Source organism: Lactuca serriola, chromosome 5 (genome assembly GCF_051521515.1).
Source record: "Lactuca serriola cultivar US96UC23 chromosome 5, Lser_US96UC23_V15, whole genome shotgun sequence".
NCBI lineage: Eukaryota > Viridiplantae > Streptophyta > Magnoliopsida > Asterales > Asteraceae > Lactuca > Lactuca serriola.
In genome coordinates this window covers 292,952,762-292,975,107 of record NC_136412.1, presented here as the reverse complement: position 1 = coordinate 292,975,107, position 22,346 = coordinate 292,952,762, and the positions used below count along the sequence as shown (strand labels likewise).

Below are 22,346 nucleotides of genomic sequence, written 5' to 3'. Positions count from 1 at the left end.
TATGTGCAGCAGACGCCAGAAGTTAGAGCTGAGTCGATCTTCGATTGGATTGTATTTCTTTATGAGGAATAGGGAATTTCGTGACTTGCGTGTCACTAGGCTGTGATAGTGGTCACGGGGAGGAAGTTAGTGAGATGTTTTGGATCATGTTATGTGTGACCTTTGGGGGTTCAGCTGTGGGGCCAAAAGCTGACCTGGTGCTCGGTATCGAAGATGAATGTGAGAAATGAGCTAGAGTTTACCATGGTGATGTCTGCGGACACTTCAGAGCGAGCGAACGATTCAGATGCTCGAGGATATGTTTCGGGCATGTGTATTAGATTTCGGGGGGGGGGGGGGGATTGTGGCCCGTATTTGTCCTTGGCAGAGTTTTCCTACAACAACAGCCATCATTAGTGCATCAGTATGCCGCCCTTTAAGCTGTTGTAGGGAAGGGGGTATTGGACCCCATTTGCTGGGGAGAGGTAGAGCAACGTGTGATGGGAAGTACAGAGATTGTGCTTCAGGCGTCAGAGCAGATACAACAGGTCAGGCAGAGGTTGTTGACCGCTCAGAGTCGCCAGAAGAGTTATGCGGACAGGCACCGGTTCGAGCTCGAATTTTTGGTCGGTGACCTTGTACTCCTGAAGGTCTCTCCTTGGAAAGGAGTGATACGATTCAGGAAGAGGGGCAAGTTGGGACCCCGGTATATTGGACCTTTCAGGGTAATTGCTAGGGTAGGCAGGGTAGCCTACCGGTTGGATCTACCTGCTGAGTTGGGACAGATCCATAATACCTTTCATGTCTCGCAGTTGAGGAAATGTATTGCCAACGAGTCGGCAGTGGTGCCATTAGATGATATTCATGTGGATGCGGGCCTGAACTATGTGGAGAGACCAGTGGCGATCAGGGATCGGAAGGTTAAGGTTCTGAGGAACAAGGAAGTACCCCTGGTACAAGTGTAGTGGCAACATCGGAAGGGGTCCGAGCTGACATGGGAGTCCGAGTCTGAGATGCGGGATCAGTATCCAGAGTTGTTTTCAGTATGAGACTTCGGGGACGAAGTCTGGCTCTAGTGGGGGAAAATTGTAATAGCCCGAAATCCAGGTATTCATCTTGGTTATGTTGTCATTTTAGGGTTTTCAGGATAGGCGAGTACGCTGGGCGTACAAGGTGTACGCTGCGCGTACTCGCGCGCCTCATTTGGACACGTTCACCCTCAGGTACGCTGGGCGTAACCGGTCCAGACCTAAAAACCCTAATTCCTTTGGAGGGCTATAAAAGGAATGTGTGGCTAGACTTCTCAGCCACCATCCCTCAGAGAGAAACCCTAAAGAGAGTGTGCATTCGTTCTTAAGCCATTTTGTGAGTATTCTAAACTTGGTGGTGCCATTCCAAGGTAGCAAAGGAGAAGAAGAACTCATTGGGAAGGCTAGAAGTGGTGTTCAAGTGTAGATCTGAGCTTTGCAAGGGTTGAAGCTTCATTATCAGGTAAAAAGTTCGGATCTTGTCACTTGGTTCATGTTATATGCTTCAAGTACCATTTTCTAGGGTTTTAGTCCCAAAGGTGGAGACTTTTTGTGCAAATGGTCTCCATAAGCTTAGATCCATCATACTTTTGGTCTTTTGGAGTTGTAGACTCATAAAAATGACATCTTGGACGTGAATGTTGCACCATGCATGAGATCTAGGTCCTTGAGTTGGAATAGAATGATGTTAAGAAGTGTTGGAGCCTTTACAGCCATGCCAAGGCTTAAAAGTCTCGACTTTATGGGTTTAGACGCATAAACAGAGTCAGATCTAGAAGTTGGAGTAATGGCTTAACCGATTAAGACTAGAAATGAAGTATGTTAGAATCTGATGGTTACGCCGGGCGTAACTCCCAGTACGCGCAGCGTACTGGGTGGAGACCCCGATCCATGGGCTGGCGATGTACGCCCCGCGTACGTCAAGCAGTACGCCCCGCGTACTCACAGGGTTGACTTTTGTTGACTTTTAGGGTTTTGGTCAACATGGACACTTTGGGTCAAGGAAGGGTAAAATGGTCTTTTACCCTCTGAGGGATGATGATAAGGGGTAAAGTTTTAGTTGTGGAAGTCTTTGATTATTAAATGATATTTTTATGATTAGGCGAGGTAGAGTCGTCGTGGGGATTTGGAGATATCGAGTACGCGAGATCTTAGACTTTCCACGAGGTGAGTCTTCTCACTCTACGTTACCTTGAGTGGTAGTATTGTGTGACCGGAAGGTCATATGTGCTTACATTGAGTATTATGTTATCCTATTGTATGTGACATGCTATGCATTATGTCTTTGTGATTTATGCTATGCGGAGTTTATAGACCGGACCGGAGGGTCCAACGATTCAGACCGGGCCAGAGGGCCCAACGAGCTATGACCGGACCAGAGGGTCCAACGAGCTACGGGACTGGAGGGTCCCGCTGAGACACACCGACCGGAGGTCGTACTGTAGCCTCGAGTGGCGTATGTGTCGTATGCGGTATTTTGGGGAACTCACTAAGCTTCGTGCTTACAGTGTTTTGTGTTATGTGTTTCAGGTTTCTCTTAGGATCACGGGACGGCACCGGCTCGATTGTACACACCAGAGAAAGAGTCATGTTTTGAGGACCCTGGCTTATTATGCAAGTGAAAATGGAGTTATGTTTTGTAATTCAATTATGAATGAGATTTCAAGTAAAGTGTTTTTAAGAATTAAACGATTATTTTTAAATGAAAAATTGTTTTGAAATTTTTGGGCGTTACACTCTTGCTCTTGGTGTTTGTGAACCATTAGAGGAGTGACACTTTTGACTCTAAGCTTTCTAAAGTCATTACAAGGAGGATTTGAGATTGTTATTGCTACATAACAATCAAGGTAAGATCTAAAACCCATTCTTATGTTAATATGATTAATAGTATGCTAGATCTAGGGTTTAAAGTCTCGGATGAATTGCATGTACAATAGAGAAACCTAGATCCAAGCATTAGGGTTTGCATGAGCACATAGGATGTTCTTATGGCTAAAACCCATCAGATTTATCAAGTGGTTGCGCGCTTGAGCCAGAATAGGAAATTAGTTATGTCGCAATATTAAGAATTGGTCGTTCGCATGCTTATTAGAGCAGTGGGATAACGATGAATTTTCAAGACGTCAAGTAAACATCAGAATCCCTTTGGGCATGGTCATCCAGATTAGGGATTTGCGGAGTGATTATGGTCAGTATGTTTTTGGCACTCACTTCTTCGAGGGTGGCAGTGTTCCTAGTCCAAGGGACTGGGAAATATTTATATCATAAGGTAATTATCTATCTCAAAGTATGATTTTCTTTTAGGGTTTCATATCAAATGGGTTTTTCGGTCTTAAGAAGTTCATTGTTGGTTTTATTTGTGGTTGCGATATTTTGATTCTTGGTTTTGAGTGGTTTTGTTGGAGGATTGACCGAACCGTCGATGGTGAGAGGGGTAGTTGTTCCAGGATGAGTAATTTCAGGTGATTGGGTTTGTTTTGGTGGCACTGTCTAGGTTCTGAGGGGTCTTGTAATGTCCCAAAAATACAAAGTAAAAAATTCATTTTCCAACAACCAAAACCATTCATTAAATCATTCAAAAGATAATCATAGTATAATGTATTCAAAAAATCAGAGTAAAGTCATAACATTGGTAGTGCGGAAAAATTCCAAGGGATGCAATGCGATCAAGCCAGATCCTTCCCTTTAGAACTAGAAGTACCTGAAACGATAAACTTAAACGATAAGCACATATCCTAAAGAGTTTCCCCAAAATACCACATACCATACATAAAATCACAGGTCTATTACAACCCCAAGTGAATGTTATGGGCCAAATCATAGTCTTACAATCATTTCCTACCATGGTCTAAATCATGGTCTTTCCCTACAATGCCAATAACCAAATCCTATTCTTTCATACAAGTTCTAGGGGACAGATCATGTTCTTTCATACAACTGCCAGATGCTAGATCCTGGTCTTTCATACAGTTGACAGGGGCTAGATCTTGGTCTTTCATGCAAGATTCACGAAGACAATCTAGCATACTACATAGTATAGTGAGAAAACCACCTCATAATCGAAGCCAAAATACCAAATCTCTCACAGATGAAAAGCTGGTACTACACACCACCTAATGAAACATTCAAGGTCAAATCTTAGTCTACCCTTTAAAACTAGCAGTTTGACCAAAAGTCAACCAGATCAAGAAGTCAAACGGTTAATGCTCACAACGTTGTGGCCAATTAAAGGCCACGCCATGGCAGCTAAACGGCAACGTAGTCGGGAAATCCTCCTTCACCACATCGTGGCGAACATCTTGTCACGTCGTAGTTTCAATACTTAGACAACTTAATGGATTAAGCACTTTGCTTAAACTTTCTAGAAGGCTTATTGGGACCCTAAAGGTTCATAAAAATCCAAACTTGATGGACATGCATGACCCACACATGTCCTTCACTCAAACTAAGTCAAAAAATAAGAAAATGACCTAAATCCCATACATAGCTTTCAAAACACTCTCAACTTCTAGATCTAGAATATAAAAATACTCTAAGGAACCTTGGTGAGTCATAAAGTTTCTAACTTTATTACACCCATTCATTAAAACTTTAGCAATGGGCCATAATATGCTAACTTTATTAGATCCACAATAAATGAACCATAAAGATCAAGCCTTCAATACTTACAATGGTCCAAAAGATGATCACAAAAGTGGAGATGAGTTGTTTGATGGATCCTTGCACCAGAACACTTCTTTTTCTTCCTTCAAAGGTCACAAAGTCATCAAATGAGCTCAAAAGCATGAAAGGAGGCTAGAGTGTGATATTATACACTTAGAGGAGTGATGGAGGCTGAGGGTGGACAAACCCTAGCCATCATATCTCTTAAATAGGGCCTTAGGCCCAAGAATTAGGGTTTTAAGCCCCAGTCGTCGCCACATCGTGGCCAATACATGACCACGTCGTGGCCGCTTGAAAAGATCGCGACTTAAAAACATTGTCACGTTGTTGTGATCCTCCTCACCATGTCGTAGCCACAAAAAATCCACAAGATTGAAGCATAAAATTCATACATGAAAACCAAATGTTACAGGTCTCGAGAAATTGTTGTTTTGAGTATTGCAACTAAGGCTGAGAGACAAGGGAGATCCCATTGAACTTTCCTTGATTGGATAAAGGCTAGTTGACTTTGATATTGAATGTACTCGCATGTTGGAAACGAGTTAATGTGTGGTTTTAATAAATCATAATCAGATGTGCGTAAAGGATGTCTTATGTGTTTTATCCAGGGCGGATTTCAAGGACGAAATCCAATTCAAGTGGGGGAGAATTTTAACACCTGAGTTTCGATTGGGTTTTTCATTCTTTAATTATTATTTTTAAGTTTACGAAAAAGTAAAGCATTGAGCAAAGTACAATCGATTTAATTGCAAGGATTTATGAAATAGCTTGGGTCACAGTGCAACCTGTAAGTCAAGCGGTGTGATCCCATTGTTTGGGCTTGAGGACTAGGCCTCGAGATTTGGGCCTATACAAGAGCATTAAGACCTGGTTTTCGTCATTTGTAGCATCCATCTCCCCAAGAATACCCCTTATGGAACCATAACCTCCCTTGAAGTGTGTGTAGCTCATCTTATCTCCTATACCCATTTTTAGTGTTGTTTTGTGTTCTTGAGCAAACGAAGCAAGAAAGATTGATCTTTGGATCTTAGTACTTGGTGTATTCAGGCTCATCTACTCTTTATGGACCTTTGTAAGTTCAAAGATTCAAGCTTTATCCCTTTTCTTCCATAGATCTATGAGTTGTTTGGTTTTTGGTCCATTTATTATGAGTATTGGTCCCTTTGTGGTTTGTTATATAAAGTTTGGAGAAATCTTGAGATTTTCATTCATGTTTGGTTCTAGATCTGATCACATGATGGAATAAAGAGTGCATGCAAGATCTATCTTTGCTCCATGCATGAAGATAAGTGTATTTTGGGCATTTGTGGATTCAGGGTTTTGATTATTGAGTGATTAAACCTTACTTACGAATAAAGTTGGAAACTTTATCCATTAAGACCTTTGTGAGAATCAGATCTGAAGTTTTGAGCTTCTGGACTTATGGGATTAAGTCCTTTAATGGAAGGTTGTTAAGCCGGATCCGCGGAGCGATGGAGTTTGAGGCTTACGGCGCGAGTTTGAGGTGGATCGCAACTATTTTGTTGCCTAGTGATCGCGACGCGACTAGGGCCGTTGACGTTGACTTTGATCATCGAATTTTGATCAGTTTGACTTTTGGTCAAATTTTCGGGTTTTGAGTTGTAGACTAAGTTTAGGCCTATATTAGACGTTAGGCGGTTCATGAGACTGTTTCTTGCAGAATTCATATTTGTAGTTTTGTTTCTTCAGTGTTTGATTCAGGTGAGTTTTATCACTATATTACTTATGACATGGTTGATATGTCATGACTATATTCGTGGCTAGACTAGTAGGGTCTTGCTTGTTGCTTGTATGTTTACATGCTTCTTTGGGTTGAAATAGACTCTTGGGTTGAAACATATCCATTACTGTTATGTATAGTTATTTTATGATGTATGTGATATTTTGAAGAACTCACTAATCTTTGTGATTACAGTTGTGGTTTAAATATTTTTTAGGTACTTTTTCAAATTATGAGAAGGCAAAGACGTGATTGTATACGCATCAGTTGTTTTATTATTTGAGATTTTCGCAATATTTTTTTCTTATTACTCTGATTTTGGATTTTGGTTTATGAACAGATAGTTTTATCTTGATTATAATTTTATAAAGATGAGTATTTATCTTAATTTAAATGAAAATTTTATTATGAAATTTGAGATGTTACGAAAGGGGTTTCAAAGACCCAACCTCCTACCAGAAAACGAAAGCTACTAATCGTTATGCTAGATATTTTTGTAATGAAAAACGTTATTATAAAAATTATCCAAGTTTAATAATAAAAAACTATTGAATTTACGATTCAAAATATGTAAATTGTTATTTATAAAAATATCCAAATATCCAATTAGTTTAAGGGGGTGTTTGACAAATGAGCTTATTAGTTTATTATCGGTTCCACGTTGTAATAAGCTAAAAAAATATTTAGATAAAAACAACTTATAGCAATGACAAACCGCTAATAAATCAATTTTTATAAGTTAATTCTATCTAACTTATTTCCTTAATTTTTTTAGTATGTTTTTTTTTTTGCCCCACCCCTAAAATGTTTGATGGCGATAGAATCACAAAATTACTGAAAAACCAACATTAACCCAAAAGGAGCCAGCTGGCCCACCTCCTCAACATGCAAATAAGCAATGAACCAATTGATTTCTTTTGTATTTAAATCAATTTATCCAATCATTTATTGATCAATAAATCACGCCTAAATTCTGGTGTTTGTTTTGTTTGTACTCTGTGCCATTGTTTAAGATCAGCCACCATAAACTCGTATCATCATTGTACACATTAAATAATCAAAACATTTTTCGCTTTGCCAATTATCTATCATAATTATACATTTTGATTTAAAATAATAATAATAAATAAAAACACACACATCCGCAAAATAAGTATCATCAAATTATTTATAAAACCAAAACAAAGGAGACGATGGATTAAAATGGTCGCAATGTTAAAATTGTGTCTAAACTCTTGAAACAAAGATAACAGAAGCCCTTGTATGAGACATTGTCTTATTGAGAACACGAGGGAACATAAAAAATTTGAAACTTACGCAAAGCAACCTCATCGCAGATGAAACAGATGTGTGTTTGGTTCGCTGATGTTTCTCGCTTTCTCTGGATTGTTAGACATAAACAACATTGACATTGTTGCAATACACGATTGTTACTTTGGTAGACGAGACATGTAACTCACGAAAAATATTGTGAAGCCAGTTGGTTTTCAGGACAACATTGACTATACATCTATACTCGACCTCGGCCTACTAGACAGGGAAATAATTTTGTGACGTTTAGAGGACTATGACAGAATTATATCATATCCTTTTTGAGAACCAGAGAATCAATGTTGATGAGTCGTCAACCACGATATTCCTCAACTTAATATCAAGTTGTATAACCTTAGCGTCTTTATTGTCTCGAAAAATGTTTTTCAAGATTTATCCATATCTAAAAGGTCATGGCATTACTTTTTGCCGCCAACCATTGTATTCCTCGACTCAATATCAAGTTGTTAACCTTAGCATTTATTGTCTCGAAAAAAATTCTTCAATATTTATCCATATCTAAAAGGTCATTGGCATTACTTTTTTACGCATTCTTCCCGAATTCTACTTAAGTTGAGATGTAGATGGATATGGAGGGAAGGTGAAGGATGTCGAAAGAAAATCGTGTTTCCGAGTTTAATTGTTGGAAGAAAAGTGAGGGGAAGAAAAAGATTTTGAAGACATATTTTCCTTCCAAATTAGGCGAATTCTGGAAGAAAATATAGAAACTTAAAATTTTCTTTTTCATTTTTTTCGAACTTAGGAACACAGAATAAGAAAATCTTTTCTTCCCCTTTATTTCTTTTTGTCAATATTTTCCTTTCATTTCCTTAAGTAAAAACTCACGAACAAGGACGTTAAGGATCATCTAGAGCAACATGTGCGAGATTGCAGTATGTACACTATGATGTTGGTCATGCCATAGACCTTTTTTTTTTGGAACGCCATAGACCTTTTTTGATAGATCATAATAGAAGGAGTCAATGAGGCTAGGAAATGTCTATGGAGATATTAGAATTCAGGGTTTTAGGAGATCTGACATTATACTATATGAGATAGATTATTTTTTCATGAATCGTTATTTCTAATTAATTATATATAAATCCAAGAATAAAAATTAAAAAAAAATAAAAAATTAAAAAAAATAAAAAAAAAAACTAATTGACTATACAAAATGGATTTTTTATCGGGCCTAATACACATCATCAATATAAGGTTGACAATTTTTATGATAAATCTAAACTCCAAAATCCAAATACAAAACCAAAGAACATTATAAAACCAATAGAAAAGATAAAAGACAAATCCTAGCATAAAATATTATAAATAATAATTAAAATTATACTTTAAATCATATAGTTAAAATAACTCAAAGGATCATCATAAACTAGGCCGATTCAACTACTGAAAGGTCAAAAATGGTGCACAAAACTAGATCTCTTCCAAAATCTTCTGACTGAAAACTGAAGAACAAAAAGCAAATAACATGAAAGAAGAAAACCTAACCTCATTACCTCAGGTTCAGAGCAGATCCGCGACATTTGATGGAAGCTCCTCCACAACGACATTGTAAAACTTCTGGATATCAAAAAGCATTCTCTCATCTTCTCTGGTCACAAAATTGATCGCAACACCCTTTCGCCCAAACCGGCCACTACGTCCGATACGGTGGAGATAATTCTCCGGCTGCGTCGGAAGATCGTAGTTAATCACAAGCGAAACTTGCTGCACATCGATTCCACGAGCCAACAGATCGGTGGTGATGAGGACTCGCGATGATCCAGAACGGAATTCCCGCATAATAATGTCTCTCGTGTTCTGATCCATATCGCCGTGCGTGGCGGAGACGGTGTGGTCACGGCTGCGCATTTTGTCCGTTAGCCAATCCACCTTCCGTCGAGTGTTCACGAAGATAACACTTTGAGTGATCGCTAAAGTTTCGTACAGATCGCAGAGTGTTTCGAGCTTCCATTCCTCCTTTTCGACGTTCACGTAGAATTGTTTGATTCCTTCTAAAGTTAGCTCATCGCGCTTCACCAGAATCCGAACAGGTTTGTTCATGAACTTCCTTGTGATTTCTAAGGCTTCCGGCGGCATTGTGGCGGAGAACACCCCGACTTGAACCTTTGATGGAAGGAGCTGAAATATATCATAGATCTGAATCCAAAAAAAAATGTACAATCCGTTTTAGATCTCATACTCATTCCACAACTAATTTCTGTAAATCATCGAATATTACCTGATCTTTGAAGCCTCGTGAAAGCATTTCATCAGCTTCATCAAGCACAAACATGTTAATGTAATCTGGACGAAGAGATTGTCTTCGTAGCATATCAAAAACACGGCCAGGAGTTCCGACAACGACATGAACTCCGGCGGAAAGTATCCGTTGATCTTCACGAACACTGGTCCCACCAACACAAGCATGGACTTTTACACCAAGATAATCCCCTAATGCACGCATAACTTTTTCAATCTGTTGTGCGAGTTCACGAGTAGGTGCTAAAACCAAAGCTTGGCATTCGATTATGTTGTAATCGAGTTGTTGAAGGATTCCCGAGCAAAAAGTTGCAGTTTTTCCAGTTCCTGATTGAGCTTGTTGGATTACATCCAGACCCTTTGTGAAGGGTACGATTCCTCTTTGTTGGATTGCTGATGGTTTTTCGAATCCTACAAGGGTGTTTTTGTAAAATCACGTTACATTTGGAAATTATGTATATGTAGTTATGTACATACCATATGCATAAATGCCCCTCAAGAGGTTTTCTTGCAAACCCATGGCATCAAAACTGTCGTAAACTTCATCATATGAAGTGAAAAAATCTTGTCCATCAGCTGAAAGCCTGCATGCATGAAAGATAAAAATGTTAGTTTGTATCATTAAATAATGAAAATTAACAAAATGTACAGAATCACATTCTTTCAAGATGAATCCATTCTATTTCTATTCCTTTAAACAAAACAAACAATTTTTTTTCCAATTCCAAAGGGAATGAAGTATTCCATTCCATTCATTTCCTGATCTTTTTATCGTATAGAATGAAGTGTACACAAAGTAGAAAATTAATCTCATTTGGAAAAGATGATGATGATGATGATGATGATGATGATATAAAGCTTACAAATCATTCATCTTTGAATCATATTGACGAGCATCAAACTGAGAGCCATCGGATAAGACACCTGCCATAACTGCAAAACGACTGCTATATAATAAGCTAATGGGGATTATCTTGCTTATTCAAATTAAGTCATAAATCAGGAAGCTTAAATTAATTAAATACAAAATTACAATTCAAAAAATCTTAACAGAAATGAAAATAAATTAGAACCACTGAAAAGACTCGTAAGACTGTACAGAAGTAGATTGTTGCAATTTTCACAGATCATCACTGAAAAGTGAAATCATGACCTTTTCATATAAGAAATCACAACAAAGAACATTCCAATTGAATCATGATCACTAACAATCTACTAAAACTACAAGACCAATATACATTTTCTACACAGTAGGCAATAATAAGGGCAATTATACAAAATCAGCCTAAAATCAAATCTAATAGCAATAACATATGTACATCGAAATCAAAACCGTAATTCACATCATCAGTCATCAAAAGCAATACGAAATCGACCAATACTGAAAGTATGAAACAAAATTCGATTGATTTTCAGGGAAATGCGATGCGTAAGGAAATTAGCCATGCATAAAAGAAGAAACAGATGGAAATTATAAACGAAATGAAACCTGGAGAAGACGACGATGAACTGGTTATGCAATGAATAGAGAGGAGAGCGATGGTAGTTTTACCAAACTCCTCGGATCTAAGCCGTGGAGTTTAGAAAAATAAAGGTTACGAAGAAGGATGAAGGTTTTATACTGTTTGATAGGATCCAACTTGCAAGCGAGCGAGACTTCACATGTTGCCGAAATTACATATTTACCCCTGAACATAAGTTCATAGCACTAAAAAATGCTTTGACGTTTTGAAATATTTTAACAAAATATTAAAAAAATATACTTATTTAATTTACCCCTTAATTAAGCATAACATTAGAAAAATGCAGAAATTAATCAATCAACTTTTCCCATTTTCTCATGAAGGTAGCTAACTTATTTTCTTATTTACACCCATGATCTTTGATGTACATATGAAATTAAAGTCTTTGAAGAATGTTTGTTAAATGGAACGTGTGAATATCGAATTGAAGTTTGAAACTTTGGATTTGTACAAAACAAAGTCATTCAAGTAGAATTGGACAGCAATTAAGTCAAAGTAATTTAATTGGAAAAATGAAAATAACTTGGCCATTAACAGAAAATTGTCACAGAAACAGAACCAATAAAATTTGATAAACTTAAGGGCTTTCATGTCAAAACCCCAATTTGTATATACATTAAAACCATTATATTTTGTGATTTCGGTTATATTATTGTTTGGATAACTTAAGAATAATATCAATTGCTTTTGCATAAAATTGTCATCATTTTGCCTAAAATATAATACTATTCATTTTCAAAATTTGTTAACTTTTATAATTTAAATTAAAAATATTAACTAAACTAACCAAAGTTAATATTATGCATATAACCAAAATTATATTTTTTTGGAAAAATAACCAACATTTCTAGAATAGGTCATTTTGAATAACCGGAAAATACTTTTTTCTAACTAGAAATTGCATTTCATCCGGAATTCCGGATTTCAAAAAGAAAAATCAAGAATTTTAAAATCAAGTATGAAATTTGATAAACAATTTCAGAATTTTGATAAAAAAAAAATACTTACTTTTCTACAAAAATCAAACTAAAGTTTAAAAACATAGCAAATGAGAAGTACACAAGATACAATGACTTAAAATCAAACATGATTGAAAACGATATTATTAGATACTATAAAATTGACATTTCAAACATGGATGGTGAGACTTTTAATAAAAAAAATGTGCAAATGAGAAAAAATTCACTAAATATTTTTTGTCAGTGAAATGTCAAAACAAGTTTATTTGTAACCTGCGGAGAAAGTGATACTTTTACAAAACATAAAAACTTGACTATTTGTATTGTAAACCTCAATTTAATGACTAGATTAATCTATATCCCTTTAAATTAGTAACAAGATGAATTCCAACACATAGTTTACACAATTTTAATTCCACATAAACTACGCAACCGGTTCTTTTCAGATTATTAGGTTGCAAAACACTTAATTAACCAATATCAAAAAATTTAACTTTAATAGAGATAAACATAACACAAAGATGATAAAATACATTAGGCATTGACCTATTCTTTTACCTCTTTGTCAACACCTTTCATGGGTAAAAACAAATCATCAAAATCAGAAACTTACCCAATAATAGAATTATAGCAACAAATCACATAAACAAACAAATCCATACACATTCACGTCTAAAAAAGAAACTTTCAAAAGTACAAACACAAGTCGCAAAAATTGGCAACACAACAAGAAGAAACACATTGCCAATTCGCATAATATCTTATAACACAAAAAGTCTTCCACCATCATCATAAACATAACTTAAAACAAACAAAACCGATAACAATAACAATAATAATAATAATAATAATAGTAAATAGTATTAGTAAATCCCAAAAACAACCTCTAAACCTTTTTCTTTCTTACTTCACAATCTTATATGAGATCCGCAACATTCGAAGGCAACTCCTCCACCACAACATTATAAAACTTCTGAATATCCGCAAGCATCCGTTCATCATCCAAAGTGACAAAATTAATGGCCACACCCTTTCTCCCAAACCTCCCACTTCGCCCAATCCTATGAAGATAATTCTCAGGCTGTGTTGGAAGATCATAATTGATAACAAGTGACACCTGTTGCACATCAATCCCACGTGCCAAAAGATCTGTAGTGATCAACACGCGTGAAGATCCCGATCGAAACTCCCGCATGATGATGTCACGTGTGTTTTGGTCCATGTCACCGTGGGTGGCGGACACAGTGTGGTCCCGGGAACGCATTTTGTCGGTCAACCAGTCAACCTTTCGACGCGTATTTACGAAAATGACACTCTGGGTGATTGCTAGGGTTTCGTAAAGGTCACAGAGTGTTTCGAGTTTCCATTCTTCCTTTTCAACGTTCACGTAAAACTGTTTGATACCTTCGAGGGTAAGTTCGTCTCTTTTCACGAGAATTCTCACGGGTTTGTTCATGAATTTCCGGGTGATTTCTAAAGCTTCTGGTGGCATTGTAGCGGAGAACACACCCACTTGGACTTTCGATGGCAACAACTGGAAGATATCATAAATCTAAAAAAAAAAAAAAATTAAATTAAATCACTCGCTTTAAGAAGATTAAGGGTTCAAGATTGGAAAAAGTACCTGATCTTTGAAACCTCTTGAGAGCATTTCATCAGCTTCATCCAAGACAAACATCTTGATGTAATCGGCACGTAGTGACTGCCTCCTGAGCATGTCAAAGACACGTCCAGGTGTACCAACAACCACGTGGACCCCAGCAGATAGGATCCTTTGATCCTCACGGACACTGGTCCCACCCACGCACGCGTGGACTTTGACTCCAAGATAGTCCCCTAGGGCCCGCATGACTTTTTCAATTTGTTGAGCAAGTTCACGAGTGGGTGCAAGAACCAAAGCTTGACACTCGACTACATTGTAGTCAAGCTGTTGAAGGATTCCAGAGCAAAAAGTTGCAGTCTTTCCTGTTCCTGATTGAGCTTGTTGGATCACATCAAGACCCTTGCAGAATGGGACTATTCCCCTTTGTTGAATTGCAGATGGTTTTTCAAAACCTGGATATTAAATCGTCATATATTGGCATGTTATAAGCTTATAATATGTGTTGATATGATATGAAACAAATATGATTAGTTGATTGCTAATTTACCATATGCATAGATGCCTCTCAAGAGGTTTTCTTGCAAACCCATGGCATCAAAACTATCATAAACTTCATCGTATGAGGTGAAAAAGTCTTGTCCATCGGTTGAAAGCCTGTAGTAGTAGTAGTAATAAAAGCAAGTAATTAGCACATGAAAGTAAAGGTTAAATGGATAATCTTTTTAAAATAGCATGAAGAGGTGAAATAAAAAACTTACAATTCATTCATTTTGGAATCAAATTGCTGAGCATTAAACTGGGAACCTTCTGGTGCTGCTCCTGCCATGACTGAAAGACAAACAAAGGGTTAGTAACTTAGTTTTTCCCTTGATCTTCCATAAATGAAGTATAACCATGTGATATAACATATTCAATATTATGAGTATGATTTGATGTTGCTCTTAATTAAGTATTTGACACGTAAATCATTCTATATGGACAAAGTCACATTGTATAAGCATACGACTATGCTTTTCAAAGATTAGTCAAACAAAAAACATAATATTACTCAAAAGTTAAGCTGGAGGTGTGTCATGAATGCTGACATGCTACAAAAAACCAACAAAGAAGACAAAAATATACATATAATACATATCTATAGGGTTATAAGATAGAAAAATATAATATGCAATTATCCAGAACATAGATGGCGTCAGCTATATTTATTATTTAGTTCGTCATTCTACAAGCTTTAATTGATCTTTGTAGAACCAAAAAAAAAATTATCTCTGGAATTTTTATCTTTACAAACTTTCAACTATCATCGAGTCTATAAGCAAACTGTTAGTAGTAATCAGTGTGTTCAGTAGTCCTAACAGTGAATCGCAAAGAGCTTTCCTTCGTTAACAACATCAATAAGTTATATCATCGGGTACGCACAAAATCTAATCCTCAGATTACAAATCACATCTTTTAAAGTTCATAAATCTAGACTGATCTGGATGGGCTCTTGAAGTTGAAGCTACGTTGCGATTCAATCCGAAATAAAAATATACGAATCTCCAAAAACTGGAGAGCAGAGAGCTTAACTAACAAACTGAATAAAGAAAACAACCCTTTATCATCTACAAAGATTAGCTATATAAATCGATCTACGAATACATAAAACCTAGATCGTAAAAACATAGACTGATACATATACACACAACAACAGAAGATCGAGTAACCATAAAGCTGGATGAAAAAGATTAAATCAGAGTAAAAGTAGGGATCTACAGCACCTGATTTGCAGATTGGTGGAAAGATTTAGAGAAAAAGTTGAGAGATTTTTGAGGAGGCTTTTTAGGGTTTTCTCAAACTCCTCGGGTGGCCGTGGAGTTGAGGGAATTTGAGTGCGAGTGAAAGAAAAGGCTGTGTGTTTTGAGATGAGTATTGAACGGGAAAATCTTACCCTATTTTTCCTCCTTTTATTTCTTGACGATTTTGCCCTTTGTTTTATATTGACGATTCTACCCCTGGTTCTTTTTTTCTTGACGATTTTATCCCTGCTTTCTTTTTGGCTGGACGATTTTGCCCTTTGTTTTATATTGATATGAAAATATCAAAGTTTTCTCTATTATTTTATTATTATTATTATTATTTTACTTTTCATAAATTAAAATTTCACGGACGTGGCAACTACGCAGAGGCCACTAATTCTTTTGTTTTCTTATGTGCATTATTTTCTGGCAAGAAAAGATATCCTTACTTAGACGTGGCAAATCTGGTTTGTTAAACATGTATTAAAAGAAGCTTTTTTGCTATTGGGTTTACCTTTTTTTTCATAGAATGGATGGTCTATACTCTATATATTCTAAAACACTTTTAACTTTTAAATTAATTTTTGTTTATGTTGATAACAAGATTTAAACCAATTATCTATGTTAAGGATTTACATGAAAGTATGTTTTAAATCTATATTTTCATGGTAAATTTATTAAAATACTTGTATCATTATAAATATAAAATTAATTATTTTTATGTTATTCATTTCAAATTACTATAAAAAAGTTCAACATCACTCTTTTTTTATAGTTAAAAAGAATAACAATCATATCCGCAAATTAAAGGTCGTAAAGTTGTGATAACACTTTATTAAAGGGTTGTTGGAGCCATTAAGGCAAGCAAAATTAGACAACTCTTGCCAGATAGATCTTCGTTCGAAGTCACATGGTGCGATTGTGTGAACCTATCAATGTGACATCCTCAATTTTATGGCCAGAAAAAACTGATTTGTTTATGCTTTGTTTTTAAAATCAGAGTAATCGTTTAAAGAAAATTGTTGCGGAATTTGTCCCCAAAATAAAAAAAAAATATGATAAGAATTTATCAAAGCATTTCTTAAAGAAAAGTATTTTCATTATATAACAAAATCTCGGGATGTCATGTTCCGATACAGACACATAAGCATAAACAGAACTTATATTTATTTACACTAACGATTTACATCTCCTTTATTCTCTCAGTGAATTATGTCTCCGTATTGATACTTGTGATACAAAGAAAACTGAGTGGGTCAGGCTTGGGAGCCTGGTGAGCATATAGGGTTTTCAACCCACAATAATACATTTATTATATTCAATTATCAACAATCAACCCAAATACTCATCCCCATTATCTTCTTTATTTATTAAGGTTTTACCCTAAGAATCGATTATACTTTCTTCATTCATTCCTAAGGGTTTACCTAAGGAACTGGCACACAGTCCATTTGCTACCACGGTTTATACAACAGGCACTACGCCGCATAGTCACCAGGGTTCATACAATTGGCACTATGTCTCATAGTCACCAGGGTTTACACAATAGGCACTACGTCTCATAGTCACCTGGGTTTACACCAAAAGGCACGAAGTCACATCGTCACCAAGGTTTATCAAATAGGCACGAAGTCGCATCGTCACCAAGGCTTACTCAATAGGCATGAAGTCGCATCGTCACCAACTATTCCATCTACCCATGTTCTACCCAACATTTTTGTAGATATAAATACAAACACAATTTAAATCATTTAACACCCGTATAAAAACATCAATTCCAAATCCATCTCAAATAGATAATTAATATATAACACATAGCACGTATTTTATAAAATACTTCATATTTATGTGTAAGATGAAAGTGACTATACACTCACTTGATCAGAAGATGATCGGGCAGCACTACGGCTTGCAGAAGTAGTGTTTCTTCATAGATCTAGAAGATCTTCACAAAAACCGGCTCCTCGCGGGCAGCGCTTCGGCTCGGGAATAATGCTCTTCGGGATCCTCGGGGCTTCGGATCTTGCTTCGGGGCTCGGGAATAATACCGGGGCTTCGGGATATGATTGGCACGCAAATCGAGGCAAAAACTTAGAGAGAAGGTAAGAAAAATCGCAAGGAAATGGCTGATCTCGAGTTCTATTTATAGGTTGCTGGGTCTGGGATTACGCGGGGCGTAATCTCAAATTACGCAGGGCGTACTCAGTACGCGAGGCGTACTTTGACGTCATTGCGTGCGTCGACTGGTGGCACTCGAGTATTGGTCAGACAAGTTGCATCCGACTGAGTACGTTGGGCGTACTCAAATTACGCTGGGCGTAATTTGACTCGTCGAACTTCTAAATTGCGTAACTTTCGCATGCGAGCTTCGTTTTCGACGTTCTTTATATCCACGCGTAGGTGAGACTACACTCTACAATTTTCGTTTAGACTCCGTTGGCTAATTTTGACTTTATTTTTATTATACTACGCTCTACAACTTTCCTTTAGACTCCGTTGGCTAATTTTGACTTTATTTTCACTACAATTGACGAGATCTTCGATTCTCATTTAGATTGTTTCGGCTAAAAACCGCTCGATCTCAAATCGAGTATTCGGGTTGCATACTGCTAAGCTGAAACTTAGAAAAATCATAACTTCCTCATACGAAGTCAGATTTAGACGTTCTTTTTATGCACGCTCACGGTTTAACGAACTCTACAAATTTCGTTTAGATCACTAAGGCTAAATATCGCTCTAACATAAATTCACTTTTTACGTCGCGCTGTGTCGTGCTGGTTCTGTCGCGAAACTTCGACAGGTCATAACTTCTTCGTTATAACTCGGATTTCGACGTTCTTTATATGCACGAAAACCTTGTAACATATACTATAACTTAGTTAAGATTATTCATTCTAAATAATCTTCTATCAGAAACTCATTTTTGACGCTTATCATCTTTAAATTGACTAGCCCTGATCTACGGGCGTTACAATTATCTCCCTCTTAGGATGATTACGTCCCGGAATCATCAACAAAATAGGGCTTGTATAATGATTCCATATGTCATCCTTCCATCCTAAGTAATCACCGTGATGCTCGATCTTGCACCTGCTCTTCGTACTATGTTGGGCTTTCAATCGTAACCTTCGAGTTACAAAATAGGTCCTTATTGAGGACTCCTTCTTCTTCTCAGGATAAATACTTTCCTTTATCTATTGTAACAGACCAATAGGTCGTGCTCTACTGACCTCTCATCGCACGATGTGACGCTTAGACTTGGTCTTTTTAAAGTTAAATTCCATAATGGAATATACCTTCCTTCATATTCTAATGTGATATAATAACATTTTAGCATGTAGCATTTCTAGCTACAAACTTTATGAACAACGAGTACGATACCAATGATCGCATTAACTTCAATCTTCTGACTTACGTCCAATGTTACTTCGAACTAGGTTCTCCGAACCACGTAACATACCCACCGTAGTCGGACTCCAATTGGATATGACCACTAGGGTCGGAACTAAAACCATCTTACTAGTCATTACCGAAACAAGGGTAATGACATATCCGAATAAAACGGAATCAATCACTAGCTTCTTGGTAACCTTGTGACTTTCCCTGATCCAAGTGTGAGTCCTGTGCTTCCGGTAGTATATGCATCTACTACCTTTCACACCTACTCATACTCGTCCCAAGTATTGTCTCTCAGTCGAACCAAGTCACTATACAAAAATTCACACAATCATTTAACACATCAGGTATTAAAACCTTAAATATCACATAAATATTAAAACCAAGATTTACATTATAACTTGAAATGATTACACAAAAGTTCAAGTTCGCCCTATACTATGCCTTTAATTGGCTACATCATAAGTTGATCCTTGGATATAAATTCCTCATCCTTTATTCGCTTCGTCGAGGATCATGTGGAATGCCCTTGGCTGTGGCGGTGCATTTTTCTTTGGGCAGTCTCTAGAAATATGCCCTTCCTCGTTACATCCGTAGCACACCTTTTTGTTGGATGCGCACTTGTTGGCGTAATGCCCCGTCTTCCCATATTTGTAGCAAGTCATATCCTCGCTACACTTCCCGAAGTGTTTCTTTTTACACTTCTCGCACCACTTAGCTTCATCTCTTCCTCTAGATTTCGAGAATTTGGTTTCTTTGTTGATTATTGAAGATCCTTCATGTTTCCTCTTCTCTCCAACTTCAGCTCTCTCCAGGCCCTTTTCTTTTATTTGGGTTTCAACATTTTTGGCTGCCCAAATGGCGGCTTTCAAAGTGGTTGCTTGCTTGACTATCGGACCAAAGTCCGCTGGTAATCCATTGGCAAACTTGTTGACCTTGGAAAGTTCAGTTGGAAGTAGTAATGGAATAAGCTTCATCTTTTCCGTAAAGCTTGTGGCGTATTCAGTGATGCTCAATTTTCCCTTCTTCAGATTCTGGAACTCATTGTTGATTTCCAGGACATCCTGCTCAGAGCAGTATTGCATTTTCAATTGTACCACGAACTCTTCCCAAGACATCTTGCTAGCTTCCCCCTTGGGCATCGAACCGGCCAGTAACTTCCACCAGCTCAGTACTCCAGATTTTAATAGAGGAATTGCAAGAGCGGTCTTTTGTCTGTTACTACACTCGCAACTATCAAACATTGTCTCCATCTCGGAGATCCAGTCCATGACTTGCACCGGCGTCGGGCTCCCAGATAGACACGGTGGTTTGGATGCCATGAAATCCTTGTATTTACATCCTCTTCCATCATTTCCTCCATTCACTTCGGGCTCTTCAATTTGGATTGAAAGTTCTTCACGATTTTGTTGAAGCAGACGTTTAGTTTCTTCCATCTGACGATCCAACATCGTCTGAATCATTAATTGTACACCAGCCATCGTCACTGGCTCAGGTGCAGCAGCTACAACAGGTATTTGCTCGATTACAGGTGGTCAATTCCTGTTTTCGTTCGCGTTTACAACTCCGCTTCTTGTTCTTGCCATTCTTGATCTATACACCGAATAAGGTAAATTTAGATCCTCAATCACGATAGAAATCAAATCGTCCTTATCACTCCGAAACGTTTATATACTAGTTCTAATATCATAGCCATACGCTTAGAATCCTAAACACATAAGGTTTCCAGATCCAGTCGGCAACAGACCATAGATCCGAACAAATAATAGCATCAATATAGCTATCACACAAAACATTTAGCACATAAAAGCATTTTAGGCATCATTCCTAAAACAAACTAGTGCTTGCGTTAATTTAGGTGTACTACCTAACATATTTTAGACACACTCCTCACAATCATTACTTAGCATTCTAAGTTTAAGTCTAGAAATTTCCTACAAATTCCTAGTTCGCTTAAACTAATGCTCTGATACCAACTGTGACATCCCCAATTTCATGGCCAGAAAAGACCGATTTGTTTATGCTTTGTTTTTAAAATCAGAGTAATCGTTTAAAGAAAATTGTTGCGGAATTTGTCCCCAAAATAAAAAAAAAATATGATAAGAATTTATCAAAGCATTTCTTAAAGAAAAGTATTTTCATTATATAACAAAATCTCGGGATGTCATGTTCCGATACAGACACATAAGCATAAACAGAACTTACATTTATTTACACTAACGATTTACATCTCCTTTATTCTCTCAGTGAATTATGTCTTCGTATTGATACCTGTGATACAAAGAAAACTGAGTGGGTCAGGCTTGGGAGCCTGGTGAGCATATAGGGTTTTCAACCCACAATAATACATTTATTATATTCAATTATCAACAATCAACCCAAATACCCATCCCCATTATCTTCTTTATTTATTAAGGTTTTACCCTAAGAATCGATTATACTTTCTTCATTCATTCCTAAGGGTTTACCTAAGGAACTGGCACACAGTCCATTTGCTACCACGGTTTATACAACAGGCACTACGTCGCATAGTCACCAGGGTTCATACAATTGGCACTACGTCTCATAGTCACCAGGGTTTACACAATAGGCACTACGTCTCATAGTCACCTGGGTTTACACCAAAAGGCACGAAGTCACATCGTCACCAAGGTTTATCAAATAGGCACGAAGTCGCATCGTCACCAAGGCTTACTCAATAGGCACGAAGTCGCATCGTCACCAACTATTCCATCTACCCATGTTCTACCCAACATTTTTGTAGATATAAATACAAACACAATTTAAATCATTTAACACCCGTATAAAAACATCAATTCCAAATCCATCTCAAATAGATAATTAATATATAACACATAGCACGTATTTTATAAAATACTTCATATTTATGTGTAAGATGAAAGTGACTATACACTCAATTGATCAGAAGATGATCGAGCAGCACTACGGCTTGCAGAAGTAGTGTTTCTTCGTAGATCTAGAAGATCTTCACAAAAACCGGCTCCTCGCGGGCAGCGCTTCGGCTCGGGAATAACGCTCTTCGGGATCCTCGGGGCTTCGGATCTTGCTTCGGGGCTCGGGAATAATACCGGGGCTTCGGGATATG

The 22,346-nt window shown here is 37.2% G+C and overlaps 2 protein-coding genes across 3 annotated transcripts; both read right to left on the bottom strand.

Annotated features, from left to right (window-relative positions):
- Positions 1-9,034: 9,034 nt before the first annotated feature.
- LOC145054657 (eukaryotic initiation factor 4A-8) lies at positions 9,035-11,619 on the bottom strand. Of its 2 annotated transcripts, none has more exons than XM_079002889.1 (5): positions 11,471-11,619; positions 10,845-10,925; positions 10,459-10,565; positions 9,962-10,392; positions 9,035-9,879 (listed from the first exon to the last, which is right to left on the bottom strand). In XM_079002889.1, exons 2-5 carry the CDS (start codon positions 10,910-10,912, stop codon positions 9,244-9,246), a joined length of 1,242 nt encoding a protein of 413 aa, XP_078859015.1. In that variant the 5' UTR covers positions 10,913-10,925; positions 11,471-11,619; the 3' UTR covers positions 9,035-9,243. The 2 variants fall into 2 exon arrangements, with proteins under 2 accessions (XP_078859015.1, XP_078859014.1); XM_079002888.1 differs by having other exon boundaries at positions 10,845-10,914.
- Positions 11,620-13,106: 1,487 nt separating this feature from the next.
- On the bottom strand, positions 13,107-15,986 carry LOC145054654 (eukaryotic initiation factor 4A-15). The gene is made up of 5 exons (XM_079002886.1): positions 15,827-15,986; positions 14,825-14,894; positions 14,614-14,720; positions 14,088-14,518; positions 13,107-14,015 (listed from the first exon to the last, which is right to left on the bottom strand). Exons 2-5 carry the CDS (start codon positions 14,890-14,892, stop codon positions 13,380-13,382), a joined length of 1,242 nt encoding a protein of 413 aa, XP_078859012.1. The 5' UTR covers positions 14,893-14,894; positions 15,827-15,986; the 3' UTR covers positions 13,107-13,379.
- Between the last annotated feature and the right edge of the window lie 6,360 nt (positions 15,987-22,346).

Excerpts from the sequence above, each read along its gene's own strand:
- LOC145054654 (XM_079002886.1), bottom strand. The coding sequence starts at position 14,892 with ATGGCAGGAGCAGCACCAGAAGGTTCCCAGTTTAATGCTCAGCAATTT. Across the intron at positions 14,519-14,613 it reads GAGAGGCATCTATGCATATG|GTTTTGAAAAACCATCTGCA; the intron begins GTAAATTAGCAA and ends TTTAATATCCAG. Across the intron at positions 14,016-14,087 it reads CAAGAGGTTTCAAAGATCAG|ATTTATGATATCTTCCAGTT; the intron begins GTACTTTTTCCA and ends TTTTTTTTTTAG.
- LOC145054657 (XM_079002889.1), bottom strand. The coding sequence starts at position 10,912 with ATGGCAGGTGTCTTATCCGATGGCTCTCAGTTTGATGCTCGTCAATAT. Across the intron at positions 10,566-10,844 it reads GATTCAAAGATGAATGATTT|GCTTTCAGCTGATGGACAAG; the intron begins GTAAGCTTTATA and ends TCATGCATGCAG. Across the intron at positions 10,393-10,458 it reads GAGGGGCATTTATGCATATG|GATTCGAAAAACCATCAGCA; the intron begins GTATGTACATAA and ends ACACCCTTGTAG.